The sequence below is a fragment of the Phaseolus vulgaris genome, chromosome 9, assembly GCF_051622355.1.
Source record: "Phaseolus vulgaris cultivar YP4 chromosome 9, ASM5162235v1, whole genome shotgun sequence".
Classification (NCBI taxonomy): Eukaryota; Viridiplantae; Streptophyta; class Magnoliopsida; order Fabales; family Fabaceae; genus Phaseolus; species Phaseolus vulgaris.
Genome location: NC_143506.1, coordinates 20,116,379 through 20,129,549, shown reverse-complemented (window position 1 = coordinate 20,129,549; position 13,171 = coordinate 20,116,379). Strand labels below are relative to the sequence as shown.

At 34.9% G+C, this 13,171-nt stretch overlaps 3 protein-coding genes across 6 annotated transcripts; all 3 read left to right on the top strand.

Moving 5' to 3' along the window:
* Positions 1–896: 896 nt before the first annotated feature.
* Positions 897–9,844, top strand: LOC137820129 (UTP--glucose-1-phosphate uridylyltransferase). Of its 4 annotated transcripts, none has more exons than XM_068623969.1 (19): positions 897–1,695; positions 1,775–1,863; positions 1,969–2,059; positions 2,570–2,630; positions 2,829–2,906; positions 2,979–3,029; positions 3,112–3,164; positions 4,779–4,851; positions 5,067–5,124; positions 5,247–5,293; positions 5,385–5,429; positions 5,852–5,884; positions 6,065–6,102; positions 6,185–6,260; positions 7,294–7,377; positions 7,479–7,577; positions 7,655–7,759; positions 8,908–8,979; positions 9,360–9,844. In XM_068623969.1, exons 1-19 carry the CDS (start codon positions 1,064–1,066, stop codon positions 9,384–9,386), a joined length of 1,812 nt encoding a protein of 603 aa, XP_068480070.1. In that variant the 5' UTR covers positions 897–1,063; the 3' UTR covers positions 9,387–9,844. The 4 variants fall into 4 exon arrangements, 2 of the variants coding, with proteins under 2 accessions (XP_068480070.1, XP_090151700.1); XR_016515716.1 differs by having other exon boundaries at positions 923–1,695; positions 6,037–6,102; XM_090295574.1 differs by having other exon boundaries at positions 932–1,695; positions 2,743–2,906.
* Positions 9,845–11,625: 1,781 nt separating this feature from the next.
* On the top strand, positions 11,626–12,078 carry LOC137822276 (protein MAIN-LIKE 1). Its single transcript, XM_068627164.2, has one exon. It carries the CDS (start codon positions 11,626–11,628, stop codon positions 12,076–12,078), a length of 453 nt encoding a protein of 150 aa, XP_068483265.2.
* A 33-nt stretch (positions 12,079–12,111) lies between these two features.
* On the top strand, positions 12,112–12,888 carry LOC137821338 (uncharacterized). The gene is made up of 2 exons (XM_068625886.2): positions 12,112–12,648; positions 12,721–12,888. The coding sequence occupies exons 1-2, from the start codon at positions 12,112–12,114 to the stop codon at positions 12,886–12,888; spliced, it is 705 nt and encodes a 234-aa protein (XP_068481987.1).
* The last annotated feature ends 283 nt before the right edge of the window (positions 12,889–13,171 follow it).

Here is a 13,171-nt window from a genome sequence, read left to right as displayed (position 1 = left end):
ATGCAATTGAAATTGTAAACTGCAAAGATAATTGTGAAAAGCCAATAAATAGTAAGTAATAACTCCAGAAAAAAAGGGTGCTTAGATAACAAATACATGTCATTGTGTACTTAAAAAACCAATATTTAGAGAGAGGAGTTTAGAATGTTATAAATGATGGAGGGAAGAAAAATAAAAATAAGAAGTATGAATTGTAAATCACTTTTGTAGATTAGTAATGGTATGTTTGTGCTAGAAATCAAACCAAGAGAAGGGAAGAGCAAAAAATGATAAAGGTAAGATAGTTTTGTAGTGATGAAAAGCTTATTAAGAAAGATTGAAAACATTGGTGAGTTTAACCATTTTTCCTTTCTCTAATTCTTAAGTGCTACCATACTAAATAGTGAAAAATTGGTTGTTTTACTTCTGTTCCTTTCTGTTTATACTGACTAGCAAAACAAAAAAAATCTTAATATATTTTTTATAATATATAATTTAATAATTTTCATAAATTTAATATTCCTATAAATAATTGATTGAAAAATGTGAATATAATACAATTCTAAAAAATATATAATATTATAAAAATAATATTAAAAATTAATGTGACAAATTATTTTAAAAAATTATTTAATTATTTTGAAATGGAGATAAATCATTCAATTATTTATTATATTAAATAATTGACACTAGTATATATTCTTTTATATAAAAGTATTGATATATTTGAAGAAAAAAAAGAAAGAAAATATATTTTAAAAGTATATAAATTTCAGGGTCTTTGTTAAGATTTAAAAAAATCCATGTAATTATAACATAAATAAACAAATAGTTTGTGTATAATTACATTTTTATAAAGTAAAATTTATTTGTGAATATGATATTCATAAATAATGTTTTATGATTTTAAACTATCTGTGTGTTAATAAGAGTACGATGAGATAATAAACCTGTGAGTGGAATGTCCAAATTTCAAATATTGGAATACCAAATTTAAGAACAGAATGGTCTTATAGTAGTAAGAAAGGAAAGAGAAATCGAAAAACCCTAGTGGAGTGAGGGAGAGAATCGAAGGAGGAAGATCATGACGATTCATTCGATAGTGATACAGAAGCTGCTGAGCACGAATGCGCAAGTGGGTCGACGAGTTGCTGCTCACCATTTCAAGGGCTACACCTATGGCTTCCGCAACAAGATGGCCATCATCGACTCCGACAAAACCCTCATTTGCATGCGCAGCGCATTCAATTTCGTCGCCTCCCTCGCCCGCCACAACGCCCGCTTCATGTTCATCAACACCAACCCTCTCTTCGACGACATCTTCAACCTCATGACCAAGAAGGTTGGCTCCTACTCCATCTCCACCAGCTCCCTCTGGCGCACCGGCGGCTTCCTCACCAACAGTTACAGCCCCAAGAAGTTCCGCTCCCGCAACAAGAAACTCGTCTTCGGCCCCACCCAGCCCCCCGATTGCATCGTCATTGTCGACACCGACCGCAAGTCTTCCGTCATCAACGAGGCTTTCAAGCTTCAAATTCCCGTTGTTGCATTGGTCGACTCCGCCATGCCCCTCGATGTCTACAGCCGCATTGCTTATCCTGTTCCCGCCAACGATTCTGTTCAATTCGTTTATCTGTTCTGTAATTTGATTACCAAAACACTGCTTCATGAGAAGAGCAAGTCTGCTGCTGCCGCTAATCTCAACATTGATTTTCGGTATCACGCCTTATCTCATTCTCTTTCCCATTTCATTTTCTCTGCTGTATTTACTCAATTCTTCTCCAATGAATTAAAGAGATGAAGCTCCGCGCAAGGGCAAGAGCGATTTGGATAAGGTCGGCATAACCGTAGTTCCCTATTCTAGTTTAGCTCCTTCATCCGAAGGTAAACTAAACAGTAGTTGCAAAACGAACTTAATTGCTTTCTTTTTTTTTCTCTTCCTATCGCTTTTTACAAAGTTTACCTGAGCAATTTTCACATTCAAAGCAGATACAGAGGAAACTAAGAAGCTTTTGGACAAACTTGTTGTTTTGAAGTTTAATGGTGCCCAAGGAGGAAATATGGGCTTTGAGGGTCCCAAGTAAGCCACTTACCCAACACCTCGCTTTAATCTCCATCTAATTTGGATTTGATGTAGCCTCCTTTATTTAATGTATGTTTTACATAAAAAAGGCTTGTTTAATTTGAGCAATATGTTTCTATATATAATTTCCTAGTTGAAGGCAGACATCTCTTTGTCAAGTCTGAATTGGACCTTTTGTTTTGGAGGGGGTTCACACTTTTTTACTCCATATTTGTTCTATATGCATTTCCCCTCCTGTTTGTGTTGTTGCTGTTTTCTAAATTCTACCCCTTTTTGTTCTCTTCTACTTGTAATAATCAAAATATTATGAAAAAATTTAGTACTTTTTACTTATTTTTGTTTGTTTAGGTATGCATAAGTAAGGCATGTCTGTCTATTTATGCGCATCCAGTGTTTAGAGTAATTTTATTTTTTTGCACTTGTACTCCCCATCCATGTGTTATTCTAAACTTTACACTTCATGAATTATTTAATTTACACTGACATAATGTTTTGACTCTCATGTAGATCTGCAATTAATATTAGTGATGGACAGACATTTCTGGACTTGATCATTAACCAGATTGAGGTGAGACATTTATACATAATGTATGAGTTCATGATAATCATATTTTCTTACATTACTGTACTCCTATGCAAATCATTGGTGTATTTCCTTGTTTTTTTTATGAATGATCCAGATTGTGCACATACCTTACCCAGTATCTTCAGAACTTGTGTTCCCCTACTATATGGTTGCCATTGACTGGTTTTCTTTGGTTCTTAGATGCTCAACTCCAAGTATGGATGCAGGGTTCCGTTGCTTCTTTTCAACAAAAATGACATTCATGATAGTTCTCTAAAGGTGAAATGCCATATCAATTATGTAATTGTTGACCTCAGCTTATGTTGTAATCTTCAGCTTCATCTTCCTTAGGTTTTGGAGAAGTATTCAAAATCAAGTGTTCAAGTGCAGACATTGAAGCAGGTTTGCGTTTGTTTCATTTCAGATGAAATGATATTGATTTGTGAGTTCTCATGATCAATACATTATAGTATATATTTCGTAGGGTGAAGGTGGAGAATTGAAATTATCGAAGGAAGATTCCAGTGAGGCGGAAGTGTATGTCATCCTTCAAACAAATATCTCTCTATTAAATTCAATCCTAAACTTGCTTTTTATTTGCATGTTTATTGAGTAATACATCTTGATTTTGCTCTGATTGATGGTTTTGTTATTATGTTATGGACATTTTAAAATACTTTTATTTGTGTTACCCCTGATGTATGCTAGACGTTATAGAAGTAATTTAGGTGTGTGGAAACAATGCATAGAGTCATTGGATTAACTATTTCTGTTTAACTCAATAACTTTTTGTATTATTGTGAGGCAGGCAAGGTTGCATCCATAATTGTTTTTATACTGCGCAATTGATCTAGAAATACTGATAAGCTATGAATTGGCTATAGTTCTACATAAAGTGTTTTAATTGACATTTCAATTTGGTTTGACATGAAAATATAATAAAATAAAGGGTGACTTGGGGCACAAAACTCTCACTTAGTGGGGTTTAGGGAGAGTAGATATATGCAGCCTTTCCACTGCAGGCTGAGAGGTTTTTTCTCGGATTTCAACCTGTGACCTAGGTCACTGTTTGGATCCAGTTGCAAGGTATGGGACTTGAGTCCCACATAAAAGTATGGGATTCTAATGTGTGGTCTATAACTTATAAGGTCTTGTACTCTCCAACAACAAATAACTTTTGGTGGTGTAGTTCTCTCCCTCCTCCCTAGGTTCTTATCAGTCATACTGGCATGTAAAGTCAGTGCATGAAAAAAAATGTATATTCAAATTTCTTTATTATTCCATGATATATTCACATTCATCAGTTCAAAACTTTTAATGGTATGCTGATGACATGACGAGTGACCATTTTTAATGGATCTAGGAAAACCCTACACTAACTTAGGAAACATATTTTAAGCTTAATTCAATTCTACAAAACTGACTTGTAAAGGAAGATTTGCATCCACTTATATACTATAATTTGACAATCTTTTTAGTCAATATGGGATTTCCTACACTCCCAAAACATGGATTTCCTAGAATAAAACTTTAAAGATGACAAATAGTTATTGTTTATTGGATTGCAAATAAGCTATTGGACTTAATAAAGTACTTCTCATTTACTTTGTAAGCTGATTGGTTTTCTGTCACATCAGAATTAGTTAATGCTGTTTGGGTTCTGCCACTTCGGCATAGTTAGTTCATGTTTTGTAAGCTGTTTGGCTTCTGCCACTTCAGCAAGTTAGTTAGACTCTCTTGTACTCTTCTCTGTAAGTATATAAACTGATCTCAAATCTTGTGAGATCAGAATATGAAAAACAAAGTTGTCCGAAATTCTCTCTCTTTTAGCTTCTAGGTTTTCTACAGGAAAACCTAGAAACGATAATGTCTAAGTATCATGTTACTTTGAAATACCAATAGTTTTATACTTTACCGTTGTAAAAAGTTAACAGTAAATATTTAGTAGCTGTAAATTAAGAGATGTCAAATAATTTATCAGCAACTAAGGTACAAAATTTTCTGTGTGGTCAACATATAATTACCAGTAAATAAAAAACAGACAGAATATATATTTCAACCTATTGAATTGTGTAGTCCATTTCTTGCAAATTGGCTTTCATGATAAATACTTCATCATTTTAAACTAACTTGTTAATTCTACATGCAAAGGCATCCATTGGATGATGTTGATGTGTTGCATTCACTCATGACTGGTGGAACCCTTGATTCATTATTGTCACAGGTATGAACTTTTTATGCGGTTGAGCACTCCTTCTACCTAAACTGTTGTCCTGTTACGTTAAAATCTATCTAGATCTGTATGAGACTTAAAGCTGAATTTTACAACTGTAACAATACAAGGCTATAATTAAATATTTCATATATTTTCATGTGTGGGGAGGGGATGTGCATAATTTTGTGTGCAGTTTTTACTAAATTATTCATATTATTTTCCAGGGTAAAGAGTATATCCTAGTGTTGAAGTCAGACAATGTGGCAACAATTGTTGATACTAGTATCCTTCATACGGTTTTTATCATTGATGACAGCATTTTTTGAAGCCATTACTTGTTACTTCCTAACCTAGCTTTGAGATTAACATATTTTTTATTTTTATCAACCTTGACTGTCTTGTAGATATACTAAATCATTTGATGATAAATGATATTGAATATTGCATGGAGGTAAGCAGAATTATTTGTATCCAACATAAAGTGCTACCACTTCTCTCAAGGAATATGAGTTATCTGCTTCATTTTCTTTCCTTTTTTCCAGGTGACACCAAACCATAACTTATTCTTAACCGCAATGAAAGTTAAGGTATACTTTCATTTGCTTTACTTCTAATTCCCTTTAGTCTCTAATATTTGTCAGACTTGGAATTGGTAGTACTTGATCAACTGGCATATTTGTGCAAGTTTTACCATGTGCCACTGCCATTATATATGGGCATATATTGCATATTAAGATATACGGCAAAAACATCTGCCCTGCTAATAAGTGGAGTTTGTTGGAAGTTGAAATTTTCATTATCATTGGAGATAACGTAGGGAAAAACATTATTACAGTTTGACGTGCATTAGTAGCTCTTGAGGATAAGTGCTCAAGACCTATTAACTCTTATTAAATGCTGATAAGGTAACGGGGGAAATTTGGTTGCTAATAACCTGTTAAAGTGGTTCTATGACTTATATAACATGAACAGCTTTGGCTAAACATTATATATTTGGTAACCTGTGCAGCTTCGTGAGATTGCTCGAAACCAAGATAAAAATGTAAGTTATAATTTCTATTTTATTTTATTTTCATAACTTTTACATGCATTTGTAATTTTGTTTTCATTTTAAGTAATAGTTTGAGGTTTTATTGTGAATTTCTGGCAAGGCTTACGAGAATATTACTACACTCTGTTTCTTTTCTAATTTAGTTTATTTTTCCTGATTGGTGTGTTGAAGTTGAAGAACAATTTCAAACTCATTGATACAACAAATATGTGAGTGAAATGCTTGTTTTTCTTAAATAATGTATTAAAATTTACCAAAAGTGCTAAATTCTTTGAGTTGTACTTCCAATAGGTGGGTAAGCTTAAGAGCCATCAAGAGATTTGTTGATGCTGATGAACTAAAGCAGAAGAAGCCCTCAGTTTTGAAGGTATGATTTCCCAGCTGTTGTTAGGTCATTTTTCTATTGATAACTTACGTAAGAATGAATTGAATGTGTTACTACCACCAAGAAAATATCAATTTTCTACGGGATACAGCAACCAGATCAACTATACATGTACATGCATAGTTCTTTATGGCTTCTCTAGTGCTTTTGTGCTCGTGCCTCTACTTTTTATTTTCGCTTATGCATAAAATAGGATCATACCTAACTTTGAGGCAGCCTTAATTGCAGACCCTGAGTTTTGAACAATTTATTTACAGCCAAACATATCAATCATGATTCAGATGTATGTTATAGTATGATTTTAGAACGAACATGTAGTTAAAATATTGTGGGATGTTATGAATTATTATCTAAGCTTTAATGGAAATGCCATTCCTTAAAAGGGTAGAATATTTCCCCCTATATTTGATTAAAGAAATCTCCCCGTTGATATAGCAATCATGGATAAGAAAGAAGCCAAAATTTGTTTGAGCAACTCATTTTTTTTATTTGGGTAAAAGAAATTTCTTAGTCTCATTTTTTTAATCTTTTTGAATTATCTTTTTCTAAGATTTCTTATCCTCCAGTCATTTTGTAGTTATGTTTCTTTCACTCACTAATTTTTCCAACCAATTCCATAACAGCTAAGAGTGACAAAACAATCTATTTATTAAGCTTCCATTTGGTCCATCTGCAAGTAAATACATTAATGTCTCACATCAGCTTTTGGACCCTGGTCCACATTATCAATCTTGGACTGCATGTTCATATTATATGCCTTCTAAAGGTCCAGCCATGCAAGTTCAATTGCTTGTTAATAGGATTTTCATGACTTACATATAATATTGTGATTACATGTATTAAGCACCACCGGTGTTATAAATACTTTAATTAGATCAAATTAAATATTAAGTTGTGTGACAATGGCCTCTGGCTTCTTGAAATGAGAGAGGGAAAGCAAGAAGAAACATTGACTGGTTTTTCCTGCTAAATATGAAGTTTCTGATTGCTGTTTTTAATGTATTTTCTTCGGCAGTTCTTTGATAATGTAATTGGTGTCTCTGTGCCTGAGTCTCGGTTTCTTCCATTGGATGCAACGTCAGATCTATTTCTTCTTCAGGTGACACTGACTTCGATGTATATATGCAAATAATGTTACTGAAAACATACTTTGTTTTCATGCATGACTGACTCCCTTTCACCAATTATGTATTTTTGCAGTCAGATCTATACACTTGTAGAGAAGGTGTTTTAACTCGCAATCCAGCCAGAACTAACCAGTTAAATCCCATCATAGACTTGGGACCTGAATTTGAAAAGGTGAAATTTTAGTTTTTTCTTGTCTCTTGTCTTATCTTCTGCATATTTATTACCTTATGTATGTGTTTTATTCTCAGGTTGGTGACTTCCAAAGTCGTTTCAAATCCATTCCAAGTATCATTGAGCTGGATAGTTTGAGGGTGAGAGGTGATGTGTGGTTTGGAGCTGATATTACTTTGAAGGTACAATTGATGTTCCTCTTCCTCTTGATCGTATCATGTTGAATACTTGCTATTTTGTTCTTTTCTGTATATGAGGGATTTTTGTCACAAGTTATAGGAGCCTTCATATTCCAATTGATTTTAATCTACCCAATTTATAGCAAGTGTTCAACTCTACTAAAGATTTACGTGAAGCTCTAAAGTCACTAGAACATGGATTGCTGGATATGTCCAAAGAGGCCCAATAAAGCCCCTAGCATGTCCTTAATATGGTCCTACCTACGTACCACTAAGTAAAATGGGGTTGAGAGACCAGGACGGAAATAAGACATTCACTTGCAGAACCCACATATAGTGGTGTAAAGATTTAAAGAATTAATCTCTTCCCATAAGAGTTGAGGCAGTCATATAGCCTCTCTCCCAAACGTAACAGAGGTTTTTTGGAAGATGGTGTGCAGTGTGGGGGCTGGTAGAGTGGGGCTCCGATAATAAAAGAAGATAATTTAGCGTTTTCAGAAGATAGTAGAGGGTATATTATGTGTGAAGTTAAAACAGAAATATCAGAAGATAATTCTGGTCTCGTGGTCAAACACCATATTTCTGTTAAAAGATTAAGCTATGAAATATATGTTAATATCAACACATCCGCTCATGCAAGAATGCACTGGACTTGAAGATGTAGAGGCTCTTATGCAATGTCAAGGCCCATAAACTGTTGGATGAAGGCCAACAGTTGGTTTTGTATTTCTAACACTCATTATCCTATATCAACTATGGAAAATCTCTGGGTAATCCGGAAAAGAGATAAATCACTTTTTATTTTTAATTTAAAGTGATAAATCTCTGGATATCAGTAGACAATGGACAGTACCATGTTAAGTCATCTTATTAAAATAATTGGAGGGTTCTTTTCTCTTTTACAATTTTTCTTGTTAGACTCTTAAGGTTTCTGCTTATTAGAAACTTGGGTAAATTTTTTGCTTTTGATATGGTATAGAAAATTGAAATAAGGTGAAGTGATAGTATAATACAAATTTCTTTATAACTTATTGTAAGCATTCAAATTCAGTGAACTTCGATTCATATAATTTGTTGTCTGAACTGCTGCATGAGAAACTTATTTGTTATGATTTTCTTGTATTTATCTGATTATTAACACTGATTTTCAGGGGCAAGTGACTATTGCTGCAAAACCTGGCTTGAAATTGGAAATTCCAGATGGGGTGACGATTGAGAACAAGGTATAATACTAACTTTGGTATGGGCTTTTTGGGAGTCTTTTTATTACAAAATTTCACCTGATCATGGGTTTTATTTTCCCTATTCTGTTGGGGTTTGAGGGGTTGTAGGTGGGATGTTAGTTGGAAGAAGTTTTGTTGGAACTGGTATAATGGGGATTCATAGCGTTTTTTTACCTTTTGTCATCGTTGGTTGGATAAGCCTGACTGACTCGCAAGCCTAAGCAGTATTGAGGCGGGTCATATTTTGTGGAGACTGATGCCTTCCAGCATCCTGACACAGCAAGATGATTATGCATGATTCTCTAGAATTCAATCCATAATTATTAGTATAATTGGATATTATGGTGTTTTCCTGATAGGCACATTTTGCTTCTTTACAGGAGATCAACGACCCTGCAGATATCTAAGGATGAATGAACGGTTTGTGGAAGTTGTTGGAATTTCGTTCTGATGACTGCTGAACTTTAATTTGGAGTGGTATACAATTTAGTTTGTCTATTAGCAGCCACCAACCAGCCATCTTTTAGGTTTTTATTTGCAGAGAACTAAAAGCTGCAGAAGAACACAGTTCCTTACACTTTTTCTCTTTCAAGCGGCATGATGATGGTGATATAATTTGCACATCTATGTATTCATTCGATAACTTTTAGGGCAAGGCTTGTTAGCACAGTCACAGCTGAGGGCAGAACATGAAATAGGAATGGTTTCAGTTTTGCTGGTCTTTTTCTTTGATACTATTAGAATCACACCAATTATTTACTGCACCAATGACTTGGAGCATACAGAGCAGACATTTTTGTCCTCCTATAACCTACTCCAAAAATTCTTGTCTTTAATAAAAACAGATTTTTTACTAGATTGAAAATCTTGTTGTCATTTTTGCGTAGTAGTATTTGTAAGGGATACAAGTTGTAATATTTAATGTTAAAGTCATAAAGACTTGATAAAAAAAATAGCTAGAACTTTACTCTTACCAGACTGATTTAAATAACATGATGGTGGATAACAGTCTTCCTCATGCAAAACTGATTTTTTAGGTCCCCGTCGATTTTAATTGAATTGACTTGAGTTTATTTAAATTGTCTTTTTTAAAATTATTTATTAATTAAAATGTCACATAATTTTTATCTCTAGATAATTGTTTTGTGAAGGATACATATTAAATTCCATGCAATAACATTTTTATAATTACCCTAAATAAAAATATATAACAGTTAATTAAATTAAATTTGTAATTTATTTATTATTCTTACTTAGAATATTTTTTTACAGCAATACTTAGAAAATGTTAAATTAATTTACCAAAAAGTGAAAAGAAAAATGCGTATTGAATTCAATCCATCTTGAGTAGATTTTATTTGAAAAGTAAAATAAAAAGTTGACTGTTCCGGAATAAAAAATTGAAGTGATAGATATAGGGCACATTCTCCCTGCACCCAATGTTTTGTGACTGGCACCCAATCAGATTTGTGAAAAGACCATATTATCCTTAATGAAATTAAAAACACTTAAATTATGATCTGCACCCAATGCCTCCACCCAACAATAGGGTTCTTCTTCTTCTTCTTCTTCTTCTTCTTCACCGTGAAGCAGCAGCAGCCACCGTGAAGCAGCAGCAGCCACCGTGAAGTTGCAGGGAGACACCGTGAGCCACCGTGAGCAGAGTTGGTTTGCTTCGTCGTGAGTGCTTCATCGTCAAAGAAGTTGAGGTACCGTTCATGGTTTTTTCTTCGTAGAGTAGTACATTCTGGATAATTTTATCCGCAGATCACCATTTGCTTCCGGATAATTCTATCCGTAGACCACCATTTGGTTCTGGATAAATTTATCCGCACAAGAATATTGGCATCCGGATTTTTTCATCCGGACTTGAATAATGGCTTATGGATATTTTTATCCGTAGTGCAAGAATTGGTTCCGGATTTTTTTGTTCGTAATTCAAAAGTGGGTTCCGGATATTTTAATCCATAAGCTACGTTTGATTTGCGGATATTTTTATCCGGATTGTTGTTATTGGTCTGCGGATATTAATATCCGTATTAGTGTGAAATTTTTCACAAGTGTTTTAAACTATATGTGTTATAATTTTGTTATATATGTTGGATTGAATGTTACTTTTATGAAATGTAAGATGGTGCGGACTAGAGGTGGAGGAAGTTCTAATTTGGATCGTGTGCGTCCAACTGCATCGATTAGAAGAAAACGGGGTGGGTCTAGTACTTCAATTCCAAATGAAGAGTTTGAAGATTATATTGAACAAGAAGAAGTTGAAGTTGATGATGAAGGCTATCCAGGAGGGCCATTGGATAAGTCCTTACTTGTTAATTATGAACATCATGTAGCCAAACAGTTGTGGAATGGTTTGGTAAGTAATGAAAAATAAATTTTTGTATTTGTTATGTATTCCTGATTATTGATGATATATGTTGATTATTGTAGGATCGTGGTGAGCTGAAGGTCGTTTCACATGGGAGGAAGATAAATAAGTTAGGAGCACCTCATGAGCGCATAGAAGCTGCTGTAGAATTGTCTGGCTTAGGTGGTCTGCTTCATGCTAGTTATGAGAGTCTAGACCGAGGACTGCTGTGTGCTTTTGTAGAGAGGTGGCATGCAGAGACAAACAGTTTTCATTTACCGGTTAGGGAGATGACCATCACTCTTGATGATGTGTCAAATTTGTTACATTTACCCATTGTCGGTCAGTTTTACACACAGGAAACCTTAGATTCTGATTCGGCGACTGATTTATTGGTAGAAGCCCTCCGTGTTGACCATGCACTTGCATCTGAAGAAACAAGACACTGTCGGGGAGCTCATGTGCGCCTTAGCTGGTTAAGAGAAGTGTATCAAGATGCATGCTCAAGGAGGCAGTGGACTGTGGCTGCCAGAGCATACTTACTTCACCTTGTCGGTTGCACTATTTTTGCGGACAAGAGTGCTACATCAGTAAGTGTGTTTTATCTTGGATTTTTTGTTGATTTGAGGCTTACCGGGGGATATTCTTGGGCAGCAGCTGCCCTAACTCACATGTATGAACAGCTAGGAGATTGTAGTTATGCAAACACAAAGCAACTAGCTGGTTATGCAACATTGTTGTAGGGGTGGATTTATGAGCATTTCCCGTCTATAGGGATGAGACGTATGCAAGCATTGTATTATGAAGATCAACCTCGGTGCAGGCTGTATGATGCTGGAAAAGGTACTTTAATTGTTGTTGTACGATCACAGTTGGATACATTGACACCAGCTTCCATTCGGTTTTGTCCATATAACGAGCACAGGGAAGAACGTCCATTCGAGTGGATTTCCTTATTCTGTGGTTATTTGAGGCTTGGAAATTGGACACAGCTGCACATGTCAGAACGTGTTCTGCATCAGTATGGCTATACACAGATCATCCCTCGCAACCCATCTGTAATTGGACATGGTCATCCGGATACAAATGAAATGGACCGTCGATGGTTACATTTCAATGATTATGTCATACATGACTATGCCATAGCACGTCATCCTGACGCTTGCGTTCAAGAGTACATGGGTTGGTTTAGATCTGTATCACATCCATATGTGATTAATACAGATGAGGATGACCGTCCTGTACCGGTACCTTCAGATGCACGTCATCACGAAGCAGTGCCAAGTCATCATGAGGAGTCACATCCTGCTCTGGTATGCTTCTAACCTTGTTAAGATATTAATTTCTATTGTTTTTTTCTAATAGTATGTCATTCATGCTTGTAGGGTATTTGTCGTAGAATTACAGAGACATTGCAGCCATTACTTGATCATGGCGATGTCGTGGAGGGCAGCCCTGTTTGGGAAGGCATACAAGCAGCCATTACGTTAGCACGAGGAGCGACTGATGAAAGAGCTGTTTATGTCAGGAGACATGCACGTAGGAATGATTGATTAGGATTTCTCAATATGTCAGATGTATTACGATTTCTTTTTATGTAATATTTTGATCCATGACAATGTATCTGAACCTTAATTATATGTTTCAATATGATCCTCATCGGTTCTTGCTTCACGTTACTTTTATTTTATATGTTTCAATATGATCCTTATATGTTTCAATATGATCATTAGTACAGAAATCACTGGCTTACGCATATATTTATCCGTAGGCAAAAGTATGACTTACGGATATTTTTATCCGTAGGCATAACTGTGACTTCCGGATTTTTTTATC

Excerpts from the sequence above, each read along its gene's own strand:
- LOC137820129 (XM_068623969.1), top strand. The coding sequence starts at position 1,064 with ATGACGATTCATTCGATAGTGATACAGAAGCTGCTGAGCACGAATGCG. Across the intron at positions 7,378-7,478 it reads CAGATCTATTTCTTCTTCAG|TCAGATCTATACACTTGTAG; the intron begins GTGACACTGACT and ends GTATTTTTGCAG. Across the intron at positions 7,578-7,654 it reads TGGGACCTGAATTTGAAAAG|GTTGGTGACTTCCAAAGTCG; the intron begins GTGAAATTTTAG and ends TTTTATTCTCAG.
- LOC137822276 (XM_068627164.2), top strand. The coding sequence starts at position 11,626 with ATGACCATCACTCTTGATGATGTGTCAAATTTGTTACATTTACCCATT.
- LOC137821338 (XM_068625886.2), top strand. The coding sequence starts at position 12,112 with ATGAGACGTATGCAAGCATTGTATTATGAAGATCAACCTCGGTGCAGG. Across the intron at positions 12,649-12,720 it reads AGGAGTCACATCCTGCTCTG|GGTATTTGTCGTAGAATTAC; the intron begins GTATGCTTCTAA and ends TCATGCTTGTAG.